The 24900-nt window shown below is 37.9% G+C and overlaps 1 protein-coding gene across 2 annotated transcripts; it reads right to left on the reverse strand.

The window, feature by feature from the left end:
• Positions 1–1679: 1679 nt before the first annotated feature.
• On the reverse strand, positions 1680–24113 carry LOC117428454 (glycosyltransferase 1 domain-containing protein 1-like). 2 transcript variants are annotated; one of them, XM_034047477.3, is made up of 12 exons: positions 23847–24113; positions 22016–22164; positions 20592–20697; positions 17749–17800; positions 16128–16164; positions 13921–13977; positions 7878–7976; positions 7653–7702; positions 6223–6266; positions 4468–4588; positions 3722–3820; positions 1680–2914 (listed from the first exon to the last, which is right to left on the reverse strand). In XM_034047477.3, the coding sequence occupies exons 1-12, from the start codon at positions 23912–23914 to the stop codon at positions 2768–2770; spliced, it is 1029 nt and encodes a 342-aa protein (XP_033903368.1). In that variant the 5' UTR covers positions 23915–24113; the 3' UTR covers positions 1680–2767. The 2 variants fall into 2 exon arrangements, with proteins under 2 accessions (XP_033903368.1, XP_058850600.1); XM_058994617.1 differs by lacking the exons at positions 13921–13977; positions 16128–16164; positions 17749–17800; positions 20592–20697.
• Between the last annotated feature and the right edge of the window lie 787 nt (positions 24114–24900).

A 24900-nucleotide genomic window follows, 5' to 3' on the forward strand; every position in this document is an offset into this window, starting at 1 on the left:
CTCAGCTAAATGCAATGTAGTAAAGTCAATCCTTTGTTGCCAGTATTTGACTTTGGTGTTATCTACTGTACTGTGCTGCTGGGGCTAATTGATTTTGGAGTGCTTCCCCCCCCCCCCCCCCCAATAAATGTATAATTTGTTCTGGCCTGTGAAAACAGCACACAGTGCCTTGGCATGTTTATCTTTAAAGAACAGAAGGAATTCTTACAGATTTTGCCTTTTGTATGAAACCGAAGTAGATGCCAAAAATCCCTGAACGGTCAACCCGAGCATTTCACAGCACTGAAAAATAACCCTTGATGCAATTACTCCTAAAAATAAGGGGTTGGAACGATGCAGGTGGATGCCCTGGTACTGTAAAATGATCAAAAATACCCAGCTGTGGCTTATCCTGATGGGATATAAGTTGATCAAATCTGTGAGACACTCCTCTGTTTTCCTTCCCATTTAGTGTTGCACTCCCCACCTTAAAAAAATAAATAATAAATAATTAAGTATTATATCATAGCACATTTTGACAAAACATCATCATTTTTTATAATGGTCAGACTAAAGTTCAAAACTGAAAATAAATGTTGTAGTAAAATAATAATATATAAAATGATATCCAGAAAATGACCAAACAGATATATGACAGAATAAAGGGGTGAATTACCAGCTAATGGCCAAATATTGATCTCAGGCGTTGTCACAGGAACTGCCGCAGTTTGTCTTTCATCTCAATGCTTGTTCTGTGGATTCATTTAATTATAGGAACCCACTGGTAAAATCGTTACAAGTGCGATGATTTGTCTTCAAGTGTGTGAACTACAAGGGGAATGAAGCATGGAAAGGCTGCCATCACTGGTGAATATCAAACACAGCATTTTGCATATTACTATTACTATGTCCAACTACCATTATATGCAGTTTCCCCATGATTTACCATGTTATGCTAATATTGTTTATCATACATCTCTGATTTATAACACTTTGCTCTGCTTTTACTATGGTAGTGTTAATAATAATAACACCACCACACAAATCCCACCAGGTAGCAGTCCATAGTAATGACTTTTAGCAACCTGCTCACCAGTAATAATAACCCAATACCTGTGTTAACGAACTCAGTTTCTCAGGAGACACAGACAGCCACCATCATGTGGAACCCTTCCCATTGCGACACACTATTTTGGTAAATGACCTTTGAAGTGTTGCAGGACTCTAACTGCACAGACCTGTCAAAAACACCCAGTGTAAATAAAAAAAAAACTGGGATTACTAAATTAATCCAGACAAGTTACTAATAATAAAAAAAAAAAAAAAAAAAAAAAAAAAGGTTTGGTGTCACTGACCCATTAAATAGTCAATTTCCACACCGTAGCTCCCAGACAGCATGTTCTCTGCTCTGTGATATAACCGATGTCAGTGGGCAGCAAGAACAGCACCCGACCTCTCTGGCTCACCTCCAGAGGTTTAACAATGTTAGGGCAATAAGGTTAAAGACACGGAAGCCAGAACACTGTTACGTCACAGAACTATTCTCTTCTACACCTAACGCTATTGTGGGCCAATGTATAAGCAGGCTGTTTGTTACTAAGGTAGTAACAACAACTGGCAAGTTTAAATGACTTAACCATGTGCTTAAATTGTTTGTCACTAGTTCTGCTACATTAACAATCACAAGTGTCACAAGATTGTTTTTTAATGGCATTTATCGCTTATTTATTTGCTAAATTTTCAAGATTGGCAGTGATTGAGATGGCTTTAAGGTTTTAAATAAATCATGTACATAACAATACAAAGATGTTAATAAGACTCCCCATTTCATAGCTGTACGGGTTTTACTACAAGCTTGATTAGTCACAGTGTATAGATAATAAAAAGCTTAGATGTGTCTTATTAAACTCACGGTAAAACCAGGAATGGATCAATTTGCTATGCAATGGGAGTCTGATTTCCATCCCTGCAATACATCTAATACAGTGCAGTACAGTAAATAAACAAATAGATGCCAAAAGCCTCCTCACTGATTAGTTTAACAAAGACAAAAGGCTTTCTCATTGCTTCGACACTTGCCTTTCTGACTCCAATCATTTTTATTCACAGTACAGAATATCAATTAGTAATAAAAAGTGAACCAGGTAATCCACCTCAATATTTTATTTTTCATCAAAACCATAGAAATTTCAAGAATTGTAAACACATAAAAAATGTATTAAACCATTTGTATTATTACTCTAATAGAATAAAAGACCCCAGCGGATAATTAAACCATGATATAAAATGGTCAAAACTGAAAAATTGTTTAATAATTTAAATATAATAAATACAGTACAGAAGTACCCCTTCATGGCCCTCATTTTGCAAACTGATATGTACCTTTATGTTTACAATTACTCCGCTTTTTTGACAATCAAACCACTGATTACTGTTTTAAAACTATGTAATAAAAAGGCACTTCTTCCGTCTCTTGATCAATTAAAAAAAGGATTCAAAATCATCACAGTGTCAAATATATATATAACAGCTCAGTTCTATTCACAAAGCTCAAGTTATTTTTTTAAAAAGTCTTTAAATAACTCGAGTTAAAGCTTGTGAATATGCATCTTGTTACAATTGACACTGAGTTGAGCTGAGTTGAGTTGAGTTCAGTGTAGGAGCTGTGGAGCTGAGCTGTGTAGGTGCTGTAGGAGCTGTGGAGCTGTGGAGCTGTTCAGTGTATGTGCTGTAGGAGCTGTGGAGCTGAGTTCGTTGCAGGTTTTGAAGGAGCAGAGTTGAGCTGAGCTCAGTGTAGGTGCTGAAGAAGCTGCTGGTAGGTGTCCCTCTCCTTCTCTCTGCTGTGCTGCTCCCTCACATAGGCCCTGGCATTGCAGACAATACGTTCCCGTAATGAGGGCTCCCTGATCAGCCTCTTGGAGAGCTCAATGAACTCCTGCTCAGAAAACAAAGGGCGAGGTTAACCCAAAAGTAAGGCTGTAAGGCACTGTATTTTACTAAAATGTTTTATGAGGATCTTGAGTTGCTTCATCAGTTATAATATCATGATGCATTGTAAATATAATTGAAGACTGTTGGTGAAAATCAATAAACATTTTAAGGTCATTGAAACTTTAACAAAAAGCCATAACAATTTAGTTTTAGATTTTTATGTTAAGGTTGCGAATGTATACATTTGGATCCAGTATTTCACTCTTTCTTGATGACTTTTGCACTATTTTATGGGTAAATACAAGACATGGTACATTACAATCATTGCATAATATATATAAGCCCAATATGATAGGTCATGTCCAAAGATAACTTTCGATTCAATGACTGTTAAAATTATACGTAAACTTAACATTGGAGAGGGAAAGATGAGAAAATGACCATGTATTTACCTTGAATGACCCCATCATTCTGACAATTTGTTTCTTACTAACACACTGAAAGTTAGGAAAAGAACATCTGCCAGTTCGAATCTGATTGGAAACCTCCCAGGGGCACTCAGCTGTCAGTAGCATATGATGTGGTGTTGGTGGCTTTGTACTGTACACCGTTTTCTTCATATAACTGGACCACTACTCAGCAAATACCTCAGCTTAGTGGTGGACTTTTTGATTTGTTAGAATACAGGGATCTTTGGCTAATGTGTGTCAAGAAAGGCAATACAAATGACTACAACATTTCTAGAAACACTGGACCAAAATTAGACATGGCCAGTATTTAGATTAGCCCCTGTTGTACCCTGTGTGGTTACCTGAGGGTTTGAGAATAGCAGTCCTGTATCTTCATGTATTACTATGGCTGCATTCCCTGGGATGTTTCTTGCCAGTACTGGTACTCCCAGATGCATTGCCTAAGAAAATGTAAATTGGAATACATTAGAATGTTTTTTTTTTTTTTAATGAAGACTACTAGCAATCTCTGTGTTATTTCTGGTTTGGTAATGCGGTTCATATCCATTTATATATAGTGATCGAGAATATGGTCATTGATACTGTAAAGTTATTCCTGAACCAATGAGGGTAAACTGGCCAGATTTAATAGTCAAAATAATCTCTCTGTACCACTGTACTCCAAAACCAAGTCAACCTGTCTTTAGCATTCGCTCTATGGGGAAGCAGGGTACCTATGATCTCAAATCTGAAGCTGTCCTCTGTGCAAAACAAGATTATATTCTGCTCATACTTATTGAACTAAAATAGACTAAATTCAATGGATGACATGAATATGTAAATCTGAGATTAACATGGTACGCCGTGATTTACCACAATGTACCACTGCCAGACCATGCTCTGTATATGGCACCACAGCCAACTCCTGTTCAACTCACACACATTTTCACCCTGGAGTTTCAGAACATGGTTGTACATCACAACCACTTACTGCTACACCGTGAAACAATCAGCAAAGGGGAGGAAAGCAGGAAAGCAATTCTTTCTCCTAGAGCAGAATGCAGTCCCACTAGCCTGGACCAGAGGGCCTGGATGAAGGTTACTGTACCTCCAGGACTGCGGCTGACATGCCCTCAGAGACGGAGCTGTTCACCAAGGCGAATGATCTCCTCATGGCAGCGTGCAGCTCCTCCTGTGGCCTCTCCGGTGCCAGGAACACCCCCCTCGCTCTGAAACGACAAGGTCAGAGCCCAGGGGCCCGACTGTCACGTATCCACCCTGGAAAGCCCTTCAGATGAGATGTTAAACCTTGCAAACTCTTTATAAACAAGGACATCTCTGGAAATTCGGTGTACCATGCCTAAATATCTTCTTCTGGTAATTATAACAGATCTTTTTTTTTTAGCGGTAGAAATAGTTTTTTTGCTTTCCAAAAAAAGTGTTGACTTATTAGAGTGCCAATACCCATTGCCAAGTTAAATTCTTATTTTGCAGTGTCCTAACTATATCCTACACAATACAATAGTTATACGGTTTGTCCTTCATCGCTAAAATGTATGGTGCCTGATTGTGAGTTAGATTCCCCCCTGAGTACGGACAAATGGGGTGCTAATAAGAGGCTTTGATGGGCCGAGTGGCCTCACCTTGTTCTCAAACATTTCTTATGAGTTTTTTTCTTTTTAAAAAGACGCTGCAGATATTAATGTATTCAAAGTAACCTGGTATGAGTCTGGCAGAACAATCAATATTTTAAGAGAATTCTGTAAGCAATACTGGTTCCAAGAAATGCTAGCAGATAATGCAGCAAATCTGATGTGTTACTGTTGTTTGGAAAATAATACATGCAGTTAATGCACAACACCAAAGAAAACTCGAGCACTGTTTCAAGTCTTAGCTTCAAACCCACTGAAACCATGATCAGGATCCTACGTTGAAGGTAATTGGATTCTGAAAAGGTTATTGAGAACTGTGGCATTGTGCCCCGGCCCTGTGTGCATTTCTGTGTTGTATGTTGCGTGTGCTGTGTTAATGTTGGTGTATAGGCATTGGTACACGGGATATAAATGGGTCTGTGTTTCATGTGTGTTTAAAAATGTATAATTGTATTTAGGCACGGGATTGCACATCACTTCACGTGCATTTAAAGTATATAATATGTGAGGACGAGGTTGCACATAATTAATTCACGTGCTGGGATTCAAGTGAATAATTAATTAGTAATTGAATCCCAGCACAACAGTATATATAGATGCACGTTGTACTCACTCGGTGTTGTGTGTTTGGTGAGTGGAGAACGGGTGTGGAGAGGAGAACAGAAAGGAAAGTAAAATAACGTAAATAATAAGTGTTTAAACTCACCGTGTTTGTGTGTCTGTCCGTGCACCGTTTAAGTGTTAGTCCATTTTGTTTGTCTATTTATTTTGGCCTCAAGTGCCATGTCCTGTGTTTTGTTTTGTTCAACCGTTTATTTATTTGTTTATTAAAATACTGTGCGCTGCCATTTGCGTTTTCAGTTTCAACCCCAGTACTGTCTGTCTCTGTGTGTTTCTTTCTGGCCTGAAGTCCTCCCTGCAGCTAGCCTGTCACAAGAACATACAAAGAAAGTCACCTTTTTCCTGAAATATAAAATCAAGTGAATCTAAACAAGAACACATTTGTTGAGATAACTAGGGTATTTCTAGAAGGTCTATGATGTGCAGAAGCTCACTTAGTCCTGCAGCATGCACAGTTGTGTTTGTTTTGTAAAGCACAGTGCTTGTCTGACCCGTTGTCTTTGCGTGTGCAGTTCTGTTGTGTACCCTGAACATGGTACATTTGTTTGCTCGGGCCGCTGTCATAGATGATATAAACTAAAATGATTTACCTTTTAACATTCAGTTCCACTTCCTTGGTAAACAACGGATCAATCTGAAAATAGATAAAGTCACTTTTAATAACATTCCTGTGGATATCCTTATTGATCTGTTTTTTTTACAATTTGGATGAATTCACTTCTTTGATCCGCAGATTATCTTTCTTTCGTGTACTGAAGGATGACAAATGCATGGAACAGCCTTAAAGGGGTGCCAAGCAAGGCTTTCAGTTCTATTTTCTTACGTCTTATTAGCACGAGCAACATAATCACTGCCCCCTTTTTTTCTTGCATTGAAAATCATTTTGGTTCTTCGATGCTATAAATAAATAAGATCTGTTTTGTATGCGGCAGTTTCTGTCGTTTCGCTTGTGAAATGAAATGGGATGGGATGCAGAACTAAATGTCCGAGCCGTGCTCTTTAGAAGAATCAATTGCAATCGATCAGCTATTTCCTTCACGGTCCCTTGGGTCAAGTCCTGGACTAGCAAATTGGCTTTTGCTGCCTGTACTTCAAATGTGGAGAATGTCTTCTCCTTAGAACTGAGGCGACTGAATTCCTTGCAGACCATTAAGAATACATTAAACACCAGCAAACTGTGTTTGTGTTGGTTATTACTTGTCCCCTCAGAAACTGATCCAATACCAAACAAATACCAGATCTTTATAGTATATAAACAGATACCAAAGTCCCAATGATTGCTATGATTAGGTGCCATTTTGGTGCTGAAACAGTAGAACATCTAACAGAGGTCATAATTGTCTGTTTCTTAAAGTAAACCATGAGAAGTGATGGTACTTAGAAAGGTTAATTTAGTTTATGACGTATCAAACCCCCCCTGCACTTATATTTCTTGCAAACAGTTTTACAGCTCCTGTTTTTTCAGGCGCTGATAATTTCGACACAGGTAAAGGTCTTTGTTTGCCACACATCTCGCTCATGTTAATGCTGTTGCATTGATCCCATAATCAAGACACATTTATGTCAACAGAAAAAAAGGTGTATTGCTAAGCAACCTTTTAAACATTTGTGAATAAGGAAAGGAATACAGACAAACAAGCCTGTAATGTTGTAAAATGTTACAACTCCTTCATTAGCAAGGGGCGACCCTTCTTAACCTTTACCTCGGGGAATGTGGCAGAGTACAGGAGGACACCGCCTGCCTTTCCAAAAGTGATTATCCTACTAAAACATTTGTCATTTCTGAGTGGATGGCTTAAGCTTTTGTTCATTTAATAAAACATAAATAAAAATAAAAGCCCAGATGACCCGATGCTTGTTTTGAACCCTTAAGGCTTGACAGATCTGTGACCTCTTTGATACACTTGCCTAACACAGGCCCTGCAGTTTTGACTGTGTAATAACCTCACCATACTCTCTGTAGGTCACGTCAGTTAAAGGCTCATTTATGCTCAATTTGCAGACAAATTCAGCGTCTTACCTCTGGTCCGATGATAATCAGATACACAGATGGATCTTCCACGTGCCATTCTGAAAACCGAAAAAAAGAACATGTTTTTAAAATGTATTTATTCATTTCATTTTCCAAGAGATCATGCCAGGGCATTTTGCAGCATGTCACAGTAATAATTCATAATATGGAATTTTGCTTTGAAAAAAACCTAGTAGATTCAACCAGTGATAATGCAAAGCAGACTGTTCATACCTGAAAACACATTTACCAAGTAGAGAGGGTCCTTTACTTTTCTCAATCCACACACCAGAACGAAAACGTGCAAGTCTTCCACATTTTCATTATCTATACCTTAAAAAAAAAGAAAAGATTTAAATGTTATGAACACATGCAATATACCTCATACGTACGGGGAACTTTCATTCTAAATCAGTTTAGTCCAGGTTTATGGGATCGATTAACTCAAGACTGTTCTCTCTTGATTCCACGTATTTAAAAAGCCTGGTGATTTAAAACTGGTGGCTATTCCCAGCCCTGGTATGCTTTTCAATTATCCTCTGCTGGCTGAACACAAGCATTGCGGTCCCGCTGCAATCATTGCTTTTCAAGGGCTCTGTCAGCACTGAACACAGCAGCAGGCAAACAGAGATGCTTACACTGTTGGTAACATGTTTTCATTTCAGCATGAACCCCAATAACCTCTTCCTTAATGCCACTCACTGTTTGTGCTTGTTCAAATTAGGTTTAGCCACATGCAGCTAGGCAATAGACATTTTTTATGTCTGTGTTATAATACACAATTACGTACAAACTTTATTATTATTTATTTGTAGGGAAATAAGCCTTCAATCTGTGCAGAATTCATCCAAATCATTTGTTTTAATTAAGACATCATTCACTGAGAATTCCGCTGCAGTTTTCCATTGTGGTGGTGTCAAGTTAAGTGGCAGACCTATATAGAATTAATGCACTGCTTCCTTCAGTTACTAAGGCTAAGTCCACACACTGCAGTTGGCTCCACATCCATATTTACAAACGGCACTCGCTGCGGTTGTTTGTTGTACACACACACCTACCTTTCATTACTGAAGTGAGTGACTCCCTGTTTAAACAAACCACTGAACTCGGGCCATCATTACATGCCGATCGTGAGGTTTTGTGTGACAACATGGACGCTGTGTTTTTGTTTATGCTTTTGGAAGAAAGTACTGTACGTAATCGATCGAGAGCTTGTCAAGCACAGCTATGCTCTTTTCTGCAAAACCAGCGCAGACGGCATTTTGCTTTTTCTGCACTGCTAAATACAGTGTTGACGATCTGATGTACCATGACGGTAGATCTAAACATTTGGGCGATCTTCTGATCAGAAGGCTGGTGGGAACGACTTGAGTGGTTTCCAAATGACTGGATTAAAAATGTACGCATGTCTAAGGAGTCGTATATGCATCTTTATCATTTACTGAGACATTTCCTGGAGTGCCAAAACACACAGATGAGACGTTCGGTATCGGTGGAAAAACGAGATGCGGTCGCACTGTGGCGTTTGGGGACGCAAATTGTCCCATATTGTTTTATTTAAGTTGCAAAACCAAAAATACATTTTTTTTCTTACAATAAAATATTATACAACTGTACTTTGATTAAATAAACAAAAAGTATGTCTAACAAACAATTACATTATTAGTTGCGCAGAAATCCACTGAGCACCAACTGTGGTTGTGTTAGTGCAGTTGTAATACACACATAGTAAGTGCGCATTAACTAACCGAACTGAATTAATAACAGCACTCGATACTTATTCCGAACAAGATTAACTAGTGTGGTTGTCGCTGCCCTTTGTAACCGAACTGTGTGTGTATACAAACCGTATTAAGAGCAAAAGGAGAACTCACAACCGCATTTAGCCTGTGTGTGTGTACGTAGCCTAATAGTAACAGTTCTGATTAGATATACAAAGTTTTTAGCAGCTTATATATTAAAAAAAACTTATATTGCCAAAACCAACAGCTGCCCTGAAGTATCAGATACAATATTGGAGTGGAACTATCCAGTAAAATAGGCAATCAAGTTAGGAAAATTAAAACCACAGCTGTTCAGATGAAAAACTGGGGAAGCATTACAATATAGCATGCTGCATAAAGAAAAGGAGCTCACATTGATGTGATTTGTGATTACTGAGAGCACAACCGATAATACCAGTCACCTAGTGTGGCACATTCCCTATGGGCTAGATTGGAAAACTGACATGCAACGGAACATATTAAATACTAAACTGACCAGCTGTTAGTAGTTTTAAAACATAAATACAACAATAAACACAATACTGAATACACAAGACTACTTTAGGCTTTATTTATAGAACAACTGTATTAAAAGAAAAAGTGTCTATAAGATGAGAATGTATCTACAAGTGACCCACAAAAAAAAGTTACTACAAACATTGTTTCAACTTTAATGGAATTAGGGTTCACAGTCGGCGCCTCTTAATTGGGATCCTGATAATTGGGATTTCTGTTTAAATGAGACACAACTCTTGGAGATGGTTCTTCCCAATGCTATTTATGTCGTTTAATTGGGACGTGACTTTGTTTAATGGAGATACAGTTTTTCAAATGATGAACAGAGATCACTTTTCAGAGAAAGAAGCACCTGCCAAGCAAGCTCTTATCAAAGACTGTCAGATCTACAGCCTTGCCCGTCATGATGGAAACTCGGGGACACACTGCTAAAACTATATGCTAAACATGGCAGGTTCCCTAATTATTTAGTCCATCCCGCTATAGGAAACTGGAGACCAATAGTGTGTCAATAGGTGAATCTGATACACAAAGAATCATCTACATTCCAGTACTTTATGAAATATTTTGTATCAGTGTGTACCCAGTCAATTAATTTCCACTAGGCTTTCACACAAGCTCTCCAGTCACTAGGCTTATCAGGAACACAAACAGTATGCTGCCTAGTTCAGTTGCAGGAACTGACACACCAGGCTTAAATCGCTTGTCGTTACGATAGTCTTTATGCTTTGTATTTTTCTTGTTACTTAACGCTACCAGTCACAGAAAGGTAGCTATGTATGTATGGGCATACCCAAGTTAGTTTACTAGCGTGCTGTTTTGACCTTTCTTAAACAGATGTGCAGTTTTGAAGTAGTTAATAGATAACAAAAATAAATAAATACTGTACTGAGGGTGCATATTGACAGCATTCAAATGAACAACTGGGATTATGTTTTAGTTCTACTGTTGACACAGACACAGCACCCTGTGTCACACTGACCTGCGTGTAATCTTTACATGGAAGCATCATAGCCACGATTTTCTTTGTGCTTCTATAAAAAATGCCTCAATGTCTCCAGTTAAATGCAGTAATGAAAATGATGGAAAGGCGCAACATGACCATCCATAAAATCAATGTTTTTGAAGTTTGAATTAGACTTTACTCTGAACTGAAAACCTCTATTCTATCCATGTGCCTTTGATCTGAACAACACTCTTCCAAACATCCTCAATTTATTATTTCTCCAAAAAGGTAAGTTTACAGCTGCAGGACAACAACTAATGCTGGACATAGGATACACAGGGATAGGACAGGATGGGATAGGATAGGCTGGGATAGGACAGGATCGACAGGAATAGGATAGGCCCCCTTGTTATTCTCCCTCAGACTAAACAAGGGACCCCAGAGCCTCTCAATGTGAGGGGCCCAGTCTAAGTTTCAGTTATGCTTGTTTTCAATACCAATCCAGTCCTGTCACCTCTGCTTAGTTCCTGTACTCCCTGACTGCTTTGGGTCTGCTTTCAGATTTCTGCTCTCCGTGTTGGCGTGCTTTTCCGCTGTTGCCCTGAGTCGTCCCTGGTAGCTGGCCGTGTTCTGCCAAACGGCAACCCCTCATCACTTCTGCTGCTTGTGCTGGCAGCCTTCCACCTCACTGATGTCGGAGCGCCTGCAGAGGGTTTTCCCTGCTGCCCACTGCTAGCTAAGTTCCTCTCACTGGGTACTGCAGGGACTGACCTGGTCTGATGAGCTTATCAATGGAAAAGGTCCATATTATAAGGCTTTACTCCAGGAACAGGCATGGCTGTACTATTCCACAGTAATGAATGGGACATAGGCGTGCCTTGTTATAGATGGCTTCATTTTATATACCTTTTATATTTTTTTCTTACCTTGGGACATTTCATTACATATTTTGTTTGTTTTTTGTTGCTGCCTTTGCCTTCACTGAGAACCCCTTAACAACCTTTCCCGCTTCTGAGACCTGAGCGAACCTGCTTTTTGCAGAGGGAGGGAAGGACAACACAGTTTTCTAGAACACAATTTGTCAACATTACTTTCTGTCAGTCTGAATTGAACTGGGCTATAAACTGTTCATTCCTTTTTTTTTTTTTTTTAATCTTTCTCCACCACAAAGGGGGGGCATTGATTTTTTTCCTGAAATGTGTTTTTTACTCGACACATACAACGATATTCTCTTTTTGCTGAAAGCTAAAATATATATCTTGGTCTTCTTTATAGTTTTAAAAAGAGTTTTGGGCCATTAGAGAAGGCAGCATTGATTAGTCATAATAAAAAAGTGACACTAAGATATATACTCCACAGGCTTTGTTGTACTGAACAATAACTTATCAAGCAGATATAGAATGTAATTTCAAATAGATGAGACTAGAATTATACAGTTTAACTGTTCAGATTAATATTGCTTCTGTCAATAAATACATTTTTCATAGTTTGTAACCACAACAAAATTAAATGTATACATTCTTGACTCAGTAAGACATTTTGTAGCTACTGTATGAACCAAAAAAAAAAAGCCAGTTAAAATACATCACAGAACCTAAACCTTTGACTCTCACAAAAAAAACATTCCTGCAGTGCCAGAGCAAAATGCACTCTTCATATAAAATTTATGATTGCAGCAAAAAGGTTTTACTGTAGCAGATTTTCCATGACAAAAGGCTACATATCCAAATAAGATCACATCTCAGTCATCAAGGCCATAGCAAAATGGAAAAGAAACTTCCAAACAGAGAGTGGCGTGGGGCAGTCGAGATAATAACTGAGCTCCACACTGATGGGACCATACAAAATAAAAACTAATCATATCAGCAACAATGACAAGACAAATGAAAAGAGACAGCCGATGATATCAAATAATCCTAGCTGCATAATTTTCAGACAATTTGCAACTTGTAATTTAGACAGGCGCAGATGTCAGAGAGTTCTTGTTTATTTTACAATCTCTACACCGCATGAATAATTTCACAGCTTCAGATTAGCCCAGACTACAATGAAAGATGACTTTAATGGATCGCTAGAAAAAACAATTCTTAAACAGCACGTCTTTCCTATTATAAACCCCTTCCCATGTATATTTTATCACAAAGTGTCTGGCCACAGACGGCAATCAGCATTATTCATGGGGAGGGGGCAAATGGCTCTACTTTGGAGAGTTATAAATTGAAGCTGCAAGGAGCTTGTGTGGCGTGATATATTGAGAATGAAAATTTCCTCCCAGTGTTCAATTTAAAATCAGGGATGCAGAGGTTTTAAATAATGACATGCATTTACTGATGTGGTAAAACTGTGTGTTGTGCTGCTGCTGCTCATCTGCTTTGCAACCACGACGAGGGAAAAAGTAAGCATTCATCTCTTTAAGAACTCCAAATAAAAAAATGTCATGTAAATGAATTATCGTGCCGTGCCAGACAAAAAGCATAAGGTATTCAGCAGTAACCCTGAAGGCATTTTTACAACAGGGTTTCCAACCTTTTTTTGTCCTGTCATTAGAAGAACAAACACCTTCCTGTGAATTTAGTGGTGCTGTACCCTACTGAGCTCTGAATGCATTTGTATTACAGCTTCACCAAGAGCTGAGTAGTGTTTTGAATAAACGTTATTACTAACTGTTACCGTGTGCTGTACCCTACCTTTTTAACAGAATTATCCATTTTCCCTGGGTCATTTAGCAACTGTGAAATGAAATCACAACATTTCAGTTGAACGTCATCACCTTTGTGGTGTATGCAAAGATTCATATACCAATTAAATGGCATTTTGATTCACTATTTAGCATACAACCCCCTAACTCATGTTTTGTCTCATGTATTTGCAGTTTCTCATTAGGTATACTTGAAGTGCAAGTTTATAGTATAAAACTACAGCCTCCAGAATGCAATGCAGGCAAATTACATGCAAATTGTTGCTTGGTATTTAAATAAGCCATGTGCTTCTCTGCAATACAGTGTCTTCTTGAGTGACCTACGGAGCAAAGTAAACAACTCAAAAAAAGTACCTGTACACCTCAGAAAGCTCCTCCAATTGAAGCATGTGCCAGCTTTGGTCTCAATCCCTAGAGTTGTTGGAACAATAAAACTCAATTAGTATTATTACTCTGCCCCAACGATCAATGCTCTCTCCAATATGGTCCAACATGGCAATGCAAAATAAACCTATAATTACGATGACAAAAAACCTTTATTGCTGGTATGTGTCATTTCTGATGGATAGAGCAATGAACAAGTGCAACAGTAAATTAACATTATGTTTATTGTAATAATTGGTGAACCAGAACATATGCATCACAGGGGCATAACCTTTGCCATTGCAGGTGATCTGGTGCTGAACCATGGGAGTAAGGCATTGAGGAAAAGCTGAATATGGTGCTCAGGTACTGTATGTCACTGCATAGTCGTGCATCATTTTAACAAGTGTTGCGCCTATGCTGTTTCCATTCTGATTCAAGCTGCATACAATTTGGTTGTTTAAGCACCCTGGTCCTGTTCATAAAACTTTAAAGACTAAATTGTTTTAACGCTCATTGTGATTAATGAAAACAAGTTTGCAGTTCAGGAACCCTTTTGAATGGTTTTAGAGAAGGTGTATCTGGTTATTCTCATTTTTTAAATAACCGTTTAAGTCAAAATATTGTTTTTGAACACACCCGTGGCAGGGCGAAAGTCCTTAATGTATAGCGTGTGTGTGGGGGAATGTAAGGTTGGCAGGGATGGGGTTAAATCACAGGTGTGGCCATTCCTCTTTTAAGTAATTGGTGCTAATTGGGAAGTGGCCATCTGTCTAAAAGCAGCCAGAAATTCTTTTTTTGTTAGAGGAGGTCCTCCAGTCCGCCATCCCACTGGATTTGATTTGCGTCAGGGTTCCATCAGATCCAATTATCCATCTATTTATTTTCTTTGTAGTTTTAAAGCGCTGTTGCACACTTTATTCACCAAAACACGGCACGAAGGCCAAAATAAAAGGTTTAAACAAAAGAACAGCACACCTGTAGGCTGGGCATTAGCCTCCACTACTAACCAAACAATACAAAAATCACAGAACAAACACTCACCCCCCAAACTCCGCCAACAAACAAAGGATTTCTGGTTCCTTTTATACATGTGGCCGCTCCCCAATTAGCACCAGTTACTTAACTGGGGAATGGCAACACCTGTGATGGTTGGCACGGATAGATTTAACCCCATCCTTGCCAAGCTTACATTACCACACACACACTCTATAGATTAAGGGCTTTCACCTTGTCACAATTCCTTCAAGAAAACAACAAACAGTCTATAAAGTTTTGTGGCTAGGGCTCTATATTCTTTACGTATCCATTTACTGAAAATTGTGTGGAGTAATACAAAATAACTTTGTGGAGTAATACAAAATAACTTAAAGCATAGCAAAGCTTGCACTGCATAGTATTTGTACAGTCTTTGTATTCATTGACTGAATTCTTCTGGGATTTCTATAAATAATTGTGCAGTTCAGCAGCAGACCTGTGTTAGACATCTTGTTATCCTATGTACAGTTGATTTCAAACTATATGAAAATGAGATCAGATCAGAAAAGACTGGCTTCTAGTTCTGGCGATGTGCAATCCCAGGTATGAGACGGTCTGCCTGCTGCTGGAAGCTGGAACAATGCATACAATTATCATTCTGTGACATTTCTAATTCTTTTTAAAAGGTCACTGTGTTTATCTTTGACTACACTTGATCTTTAACACAAGCACAGAGCTAATGTGTTTCTGCATCCCCAAGGCCCAGGATCACACAGTGAGTAGAAGCTAGCTCATGCAAGACAACACAGCAGAGCTCTGAAATAGACCTGTTTCGAACAGAAATTATAATTAGAAAGGGAAATGGAAACAGCACAGCTGACAGCTTTGTTGTATTAACACCACAGTAAAGCATATTTTTTAAGAGACAAACTCGAGCCATAACTTAATGCTTTTGCAGAAAAGCATGTAGCTACAGTTTAAAAAAGCAATTTCTAAATAACTATACTTTTTCCTTATTATTGTATTGAGCATCTCACATACTTAAGTAGCGCTACACTTTGAGTTAGCACTCCAGCCTATTATAGGACATCTGTAAAAACCACGACAACCACCAAATGACATTCAGAAAATGAAAGCAAGAACAGGACAGTATGCAACACCCCCATGCAGCGGAATCTACTACAAAACAAATGCAAACGTGCGAGGACTACTTCCCTTACCTTGCGGCTGGACATATATTTTACTCCCATGGAATGGCTTTAAGAATGAAAGATGCATTAAAACAAGATCATTACTTCGAACAATAATAACTAAAACATGACATGTGTGTCAAAGCAATATTCTAATTGTCTATATATCCTTGTCACTATAAAACCAACTCCAATATGTTGTTTCTATGTACAGTACCTACTGTACAAGTACAGGGATGTGGCTCTCAAGTCAAACAAATGTGCCATTGTCATATATCCCCTGCCACAGCTGCAAATACAAGTTTAGAGTTAGACGTACGATGTCTTACATCCACCATGTGAAAATGAAAAGCAAACCTGGGGTTGTATCTTGTATAGTACAGGGTATTCCCCTTGAATCAATACATCAATAAATACAAAGGCACAAACTGCCTGTGTTTCAATATACAAGACAACTGCACCACTGGCTATTGCTTACTGTAACAACTAGATCACAGAGAGTCCCAATTACAGTCAATTCTTCATTCAAACCCATAACGCACACACTCAGGAAAGGATTAGCTTTATATCAAGCGATTGTTAAAGGGTACATAAGGACCTTTTTATTTTATTGTGTTACATGTTCCCATGTGTTGCTACAACTGTTCACGTAAGGTGTGTGTATTATTTTGAATTTAAAAAAAAAAAATTTGACCACTTCTAATAACTTTTAAATTGCATTCCCTGCCTCAAGATGGCTTCTCTGTACCTGCATGGACCTTTCAGAACTACATTTCCCATCATCCTCCTGCTCACTGGTAAATCCATCTGTTACATATGTGAGCAGGAGGATGATGGGAAATGTAGTTCTGATAGGTCTATGCAGGTACACGTGAAGCCATCTTGAGACAGGGAATGCAGTTCAAAAGTTTAAAAAAGTGGTCAAAATGTAAAAAAAAAAAAATTAAAACACACACCTTACGTAAACAGTTGTAGCAACACATGGAAACATGTAACACAATAAAATAAAAAGGTCCTTATGTACCCTTTAAGTGAGCAGAATACTGTGTTTTCACTTTCTGAGTGATTAGCCCTATTTTCCATGATAATGCAATTATTACACCACATATTTTAATAGTGTACAAGTACAAGTGCAGTTGTTCAGACAAAAAGACCAGCAGACATATCCACACAATAGCATGCCTATTAAATAACACTATTCAGTTACAGCCTTTAAACACATGCTTATTAATATCATGTCTGGGGTCTTATTTTACACTTTAGTTCATTTAACCAACACTGATATAGCACAGTTTTTATCAGCATGCTTGCTACATGCCATAGAACCCTGCTTTATTATTGTCTATGAAAATATTCCCCTATGCAATTAATATATAACACAGAATAATCTGACAAGTGTACAGTATTGATATTTTTGATGGTTGTGTTTATACATTGATACAACTGTCTTTTGCATGATTGTACATGAGAGTTGTGGACGGGCATTGACTGATTGTTTTCTGCAAAGGGATACGGTCAAGCAATCATTTGACATTAGCATTCAAACATGTTCAGACACCATGGCTCAAAGTGGGTGTTATCAACCAGAATGCAATTTTGGGGTCAAACGGTCAACTTTCACCTGGATATCTGTTCAAACAAGAATACATACCCAAACGGCTTCTGCCTCTTCTTTCAATCTGTTCGAGAATGCCACAGCAAACCTTGAAAACAAGATATAAAACAAACACACAAAAAACAGCCTATTGGTTATCTTTAATCGTTCCCTCTGGAATAAATACATAATTTAAAAGACAATGCACATAAAAACACTTTGTTTTATTGAATACAATAGCTCAAGTCTGCTTTATGATGTTATATGTGTGCATCATTCCCTATTGTAATACAGCTACACTGGTAGGAAGTCATTTCTACTACCTGCGTAGTTGATTTTTTAATGATCCACACCATTAGTGATCATTATTCATATTTATAATATAAATTTACACATTTACTTTGGCTATATTAAAGGATTCAAAAAACAGACAACAATGTATAAAGTTTTATGAATATCCAAGTGTATTTAACCTTCCAAACACACTTTTACAAATACAAATTTAACTAGTAGACCTGTTAGAATTGCAGAATGTATAAGACAAATTCAAACACATATTATTATTATTAAAAATATATATTTTTTGCATTTTCAGTTAAATTTCTGTTTTTGTGAACCAAACCTCACAAAATAAAAAACACACAAATCAAGGAAGAAAGCGAATGGAATTGTTGAATAGCATGATGGAAGGCTTCAGGTAGACTAGCACATAAACCTTTAATCACGGCAAACGGGCAGATACCGTCGTATGTTTTAAAAACTGCAGCAGTCGGTATTTGAAGCTGCAGGCAGAGACCGCTTTTATTTTCACTTATTAGATCAGCTACATTATTCAGCAGTAGACTGTAGACTCACGGCTCAATTTGCATGCTTTGGTGGCTCAGGAGTTGTACCATTGTAGTGTGGACAAGGTCACAAATCAGAATTCTGCCAGCAGTAACTTGCTGTCTAATTTCAAAAATGACTTTGTAGAAAGGTTTATTTATTTATTTTTTATTTATCTGAAACCCAAAAAACACGTCCATGCATTAAGCCGTATTCACAAAGCACTTAACCCAGGTTTGCATCATTTTTTTGTACAATGAAACTCCCGACTTATTTATTTGAGGCTTTGAAACAAACATTTTGTGTTCTTTTAGAACAAACGGGTGTAAACTCTGCAATAAATGTTTTGTGAATACAAACTTTTCTGCAGTAGCAACTACCTGTCTAACGACACCTTATAAATGGGTAATTGCTCTGCTTTGCAATAGCTACTTCTGTAAATGAATGTTTGAGTAAAAAAGAAAGCAAAAATACTGCTTTGATTTTTTCTTACAGAATTGTATATGTTAATACGTTGTTTTCGTGTAAAGAGTTGTGTTGTGCAGTTTTGCTTTGGCTACTATTAAACATTAAAGAGTTTTTTTTTTGTTTTGTTTTTTACTTTAGAACTATGCCTATGTTCTATGAATGGGGTGACATCTATACACAGGATAAGATGTACTGGAATCTTGACAAATCTTTAACAGTGACTGGTTGCCTTTTTATATGTGATTTATAATATGCATAACAGCACAAAAAACACACACGCAATCAACATACTGGGAAGATAACTGGCTACAGTACCCAGTGGTAGCAGTATCTTTTCTGTAGCTTCCACCTGCCAGACTTCATTGCTCTTCAGAAAAAAAGTCTAAAGAAAGCAGCGGGAGGGGAGTGGCCAAGTGGCTTTCAGCTAACCACAGAGCGATGTGAAGAAGCAATGTGGCTTTCAGCTAACTCCTTCCACAGAGCAATGTGAGGAAGCAATGTGGCTTTCAGCTAACTCCTTCCACAGAGCAATGTGAGGAAGCAATGTGGCTTTCAGCTAACTCCTTCCACAGAGCAATGTGAGGAAGCAATGTGGCTTTCAGCTAACTCCTTCCACAGAGCAATGTGAGGAAGCAATGTGGCTTTCAGCTAACTCCTTCCACAGAGCAATGTGAGGAAGCAATGTGGCTTTCAGCTAACTCCTTCCACAGAGCAATGCCCCATAGACAAAGACATATAAAAGTGAAGAAACAAAAGAACAGGCTTTTCTTTTAGGTTTCTTAAAATATTATGGTTAATGTGGTCAGCTGGGACTCAAATGACATACATCCATTTCCAGTGATGTTGCACAACAGATTGCAAACTGGATACTGCAAAGTGACTGACACAGTGTGGAAAATCAGTCATCAATAACACCACAAACGGCTTGGTAATTGAACTGCACTGGTGGTAATCTGCTCAAAATCAAATCTGACTAGAGAAGCATTTTTCAAATTAGCTGTCTCGATATATTGGATTTCCTTTGAATGCAAAATTCACACAAAATCAACTTGCAAAACCTGTGATACAGAATCAAATTTATCACATCTTGATTAGAAATGCGAGGTGCAGAAAACCCAACAATGAGATTATTGTGTTACTTCAAAAAAAGATTGAGGGTTGATGCTTTAGTTACTATATGTTGTTTTTATCTTACATAGCTTTGCATCATTTGGGCCTATTTGGAATTAAACATGATTGATAATGCCATATTAATGTGCTTTGTTATTATTTACACTGTATTAATAGGAGGCATATCTTAGTAGGGTCATAACACCTGATTCAATACACAGTAAAGAGTCTGCTAGGAGTATAAATTGTTCTGGAGGGATATGTGACTCAATGATAACCATCTCTAGTTCCTCAGAATGACCCATAGAATCATCACTTTTGAGGCATGTGTAATTTGTGTCATCTTGGATATGGAAGCACCTGCCAACTGAGAATCTTCTATCCAGGATGTCAGGGATAAAATGTGCATAACAATAGAATTTGTCAGGTGAAGGGTAACCTCTTTACACTAATGATGTGCCGCACACTACAGGTATACTAATTGATGGTATGTGTACCTTGCTTTCTGCAACACCTGCCCCATGACTGGTCGTTTGGTTTCACCCTTCACATCTTCGTTAATATCCGTTCCTCCAAACACAATCCCAAACGGAATGCAGCTGTCTGAGGAAACATTAAACTAAAGAGTAAATCTCAGTGATTTTCACTTCTGCCTCACTCCATCTTCAACCCAGCAGTGAGTCACTACATAACATTAAAAAGCCCTCTTCATAAAACAAAGATATAAATCTGATGAGATTCAGTTCATTAGGTGAGAAAACACTGTGCACCAACAGGGAGGAATAAGCCCACTGCCTGACAGATCATTACAATATATAGAGCAGAGCACTAAATAAAGATGAACAGAGTATTTGGAGACCTGGTTATGAGAGCAATGATAATATAATATATCTCTCCAGAAGAATACCCAGCAGAACTAACAAAAAACAACAGAAGGCATTTATTTGCACACACACACAAAACTCCAATATAGCACGCTGCTATTCACAAAACTTAAACTCCTTTATTTATTTGTTTTCTCTTTTTTTTGTAAATACAGCTTTTCAAAGAGGGTTTATATATCCTTGTGTTTCAAACCACCTACTAACCCGCTAGGAATGCAAGCTTTGTGAATTGGGTCCACAGAATCAAGTTACCCCATTCTGATCAAGAAACATGAGAAGCAAACAATCCTATCATTGAGTTATTATGTAAATACCGTACCACAAGATTGCTCGGATATATAGTGAAAAGTGTTGAATTCAAATCAAGGGAAGTAATGTTAAAACTTTACAACGCATTAGTAAGACCTCATCTAGAATACTGTGTTCAGTTCTGGTTACCTTGCTACAAAAATGATATTACTACTCTAGGAAGAGTGCAAAGAAAAGCAAGCAGAATTATTCCTAGTTTATGTCATATGCAGACAGGCTAAAATAATTGAATCTATTCAGTCTTGAACAAAGAAGACTACGCTGCGATCTGATTCAAGCATTCCAAATTCTAAAAGGTATTGAATTTTGAAAAACACCAGGGGTCACAAATGGAGATTAGATAAAGGGGCATTCAGAACAGAAAATAGGAGGCACTTTTTTACAGAGAACTGTGGGAGTCTGGAACCCTCCCCCAGTAATGTTGTTGAAGCTGACACCCTGGGATCCTTCAAGAAGCTGCTTGATAAGAATCTGGGATCAATAAGCTACCAAGAACCAAATGAGCAAGATGGGCCGAATGGCCTCCTCTCGTTTGTAACCTTTCTTATGTTCTTATGAGGATTGATGATTTAGTCTCCAAATCAAACTAAACTTAACTTAACAGGTACATAGCTGTGGGTACCTTTCTTCTCTTTCCATTTAGGTAATGGCATTTTAGTCTGTGTGCAGCAATGTGTGGATCACTAGATCATTTCAAGCACTGCCCACACCTATCCTGACTTCCTTACCCAGTAGGAGCCTGCCTGATTTATACAGGTGAATAGCGAGTGCCCCCTCGTACTTCTCTTCTGCAATAAGGTCTGCCACATCCTCTGGGTTTTTGAAGTCAGCAGTATCTCGAAGAACGCAGGTATGACCTGCTGCTTCAATGTGCTCCCTAGCATAAAAGAAAAAACAAAATAAACGTTTTTTTTATGTTAAATTATAACGGTATCATTCTTTGATTACATCATCTTACTATATAAAGAATAAAGTCTGTCTGTTGCTTTATGCATTCAGACCCCACAGGAGACAGTGCAACCAAACTTTGCATGGCCTCCTCTTTCATCCAGAGGATGGTCGAGGGCTATGTTTGGGTCCAAAATTCTGACCCCCAGGGTACTTAATTTAGTAAACCCATTGCTGGATCACTACAGTAGCCATGTATCTCAAATTAAAGAAATCCACAAAACAAAAAATAAAATAAAAAGAACAAAAATGTAAAAAAAAAATTAAAAATGGCAAAAACCAAAAGAAAAAATAAAGTTTAAAAAAGGGAAGGGGGTCCGAGCGCATTGTGCGACACCCAAGATCGGTAACTTATAGGAAACAATAAACAGAAACGGCAGCTACTTCAGCTAGTGTTAAATAAAAGACCTAAATGATGTTAATATAATTCTAGGTGATGCAAAGCTTTTGGCCAGAGCTGTATACTAACACACTTTGTGGCTTCAGCTTTCCATTGCTGGGGCTGAGCCTGAGAGAGATAATATGAAATGTGATTAAGAAACTTGGGCTGCATTCAATGAAATCACCTACAGTACAGTAAATATGCAAGAGTTATGTTTGATGATGCTGGTGTAAGATGGCAGAGGCTGGACATTAACCGGTGATCCGGTCTCTGCATTCACGGTTTTAGTGCTTTTAACCTCATCTCTTCACACCGACGGGACAGGGCAGAGGCTGCAACGGCAGAGTACCACACAACACTGCCTGTTACACTAGTAGGATCACAGATATTTTGTGCAAGGTATACAATAATGACTCTTGTGTGTCTTGTTTGGCCCTAATGTGACTTCTTGTGGGATTACTAAAATGCAATCTGTACTATTTATTTTTAAAAATATATAAAACTGTTCAAGTTACAAAAGGCACACTTTTGAGTCCTTAACTTAACCTGACAAGTTGTCTGTTGCATGTTTTGCAAGATTAATATTAAACACTCAATAGTAACGAATTGAGAAATTCAATGACAAACATTTGGACTAGAAGTCTTTTTGTCTGTCTTCAAAATATAAGATTAAAAGTTTTGTATTATTGAAATAAAAATGGAGCAAATGTAATTTTGACATAAATTGTCTCTCTAAAAATAAATCTGGCTCTATGTTTGTGCAGAGTCTCACAAAATCACGAGATTTTGGCATGGGTACAAAACTGTAAATGGGTAACTGTCATATCTTCTGGTGCATGTACAGTACTAAGCACTGAATGATAACTTGCAGAATAAGGTACCTTGTGAGTTGTGATATTTCGGGTGCAGAGCCAGTGCATGTATGTTGTGTTATGTACTTCATGTGAATCCATGGCTCAGTTTCCTACTTCACTAACGAGAAGTTTATTTTGCTGTTAAACACTAAATACGCAGCTAAATCAATACGATGACCAGACCCCAATTGACATACACCACGTCACCTTTGCAATAACTCACAAATACAACGGATAACTTCCATTAAACTGTTGTTAGTTTGTAACTGTAAATCGTGCTGTTTGTTTGCAGTAGCTAGAAATGATGATAGCAACAACGGCGCAGTACTGGGCTTATTTAGGTTGCAAGTTAAAAGACAGGCTTTCTGTTCTTACCTGATCCTTTCAGCTGTTGTACAGTTGCCGGTTTTAGGACTCAAGCAAGCCATAAATAGTAATTTCATATCGGAATAATATAATATAATATAATATAACAATCTCAGTGCCCTGCGAGGCTTTCACTTCCACTTCCACGTTCGTATTTTATCACGGGGGAAATCGATTTAGATATTGACTGACACACCTCCGCTTTCTAAAACACGAAATCCTGCTGCTGTACGTTCAGCAGCAAAAATCGGCCCTCTGGAAACACGAACTCAAGAATCATTTAATTTCCTATAGTATATAATGGGCATTTTTCACATACATACATGCATATATATATATATATATATATATATATATATATATATATATATATATATATATATATGATGTACGTTATTTGCAAAGTAGGCCTACTATATCGTATGTCTGATTCACTGAAAGAAATCCAGTTCCTAATCACAACCCTATATGCTTCAATATCACTATCAAATGCTACCTCTATATTTTTAATCGTATTGCAGCATTTTATATAGTCAATCTGTGCTGTTTTCCATTGAAATGTTATTGCAAAACCAGTTGGTAAATGAAGCTTTATTAAAAGCTTAACAAAGGTGAGCATTAAGGCTGATTGCTAAAGAGGCTTTAGTTTGAAGCCGCTCACAGAGGCAGCAATGTCAAGAATCTCTAAGCTCAGTTTATCCCAAACACTTGGACTGCTGTTAGTAATATACGAGTGTCTCAATAATGTAATATGATCCAACAGGTTTTTTTTTTGGTTTTTTTTTTTTTTTAACTTGATCTCTTTTACCTCAAAAATCTACTACTGGATTCAAGTACCTATACAGACCAACACGTTTCAAGAGTGGACCTCCAGTTTTGTTGGAAACGTGTATTGTTTGTCACCAGGCTGGAATACATACAGAAAAAACACTGCTAGACTGTGTGCAAACTTTGCCGGCGTTATATGTCCCTTTAAAAATGTCGGCGTGCAGGTAAAGAGGTGGGGCCTGCATGTTTACACGCAATCTCAATCCAGGAAGTCCCGATAAAAATGGAAAAGATT

The sequence above is a fragment of the Acipenser ruthenus genome, chromosome 21, assembly GCF_902713425.1.
Source record: "Acipenser ruthenus chromosome 21, fAciRut3.2 maternal haplotype, whole genome shotgun sequence".
In the NCBI taxonomy this organism is placed as follows: domain Eukaryota; kingdom Metazoa; phylum Chordata; class Actinopteri; order Acipenseriformes; family Acipenseridae; genus Acipenser; species Acipenser ruthenus.

What these genes read in the sequence shown, in the direction of transcription:
- LOC117428454 (XM_034047477.3), bottom strand. Translation starts at nt 23,914, where the DNA reads ATGAAATTACTATTTATGGCTTGCTTGAGTCCTAAAACCGGCAACTGT. An exon ending in GAGCTTTCTGAGGTGTACAG is followed by an intron (nt 7,977 to 13,920) that starts GTACTTTTTTTG and finishes TTTTTTTTTAAG; the next exon opens with GTATAGATAATGAAAATGTG. An exon ending in TGCTATTCTCAAACCCTCAG is followed by an intron (nt 2,915 to 3,721) that starts GTAACCACACAG and finishes TTTTCTGAGCAG; the next exon opens with GAGTTCATTGAGCTCTCCAA.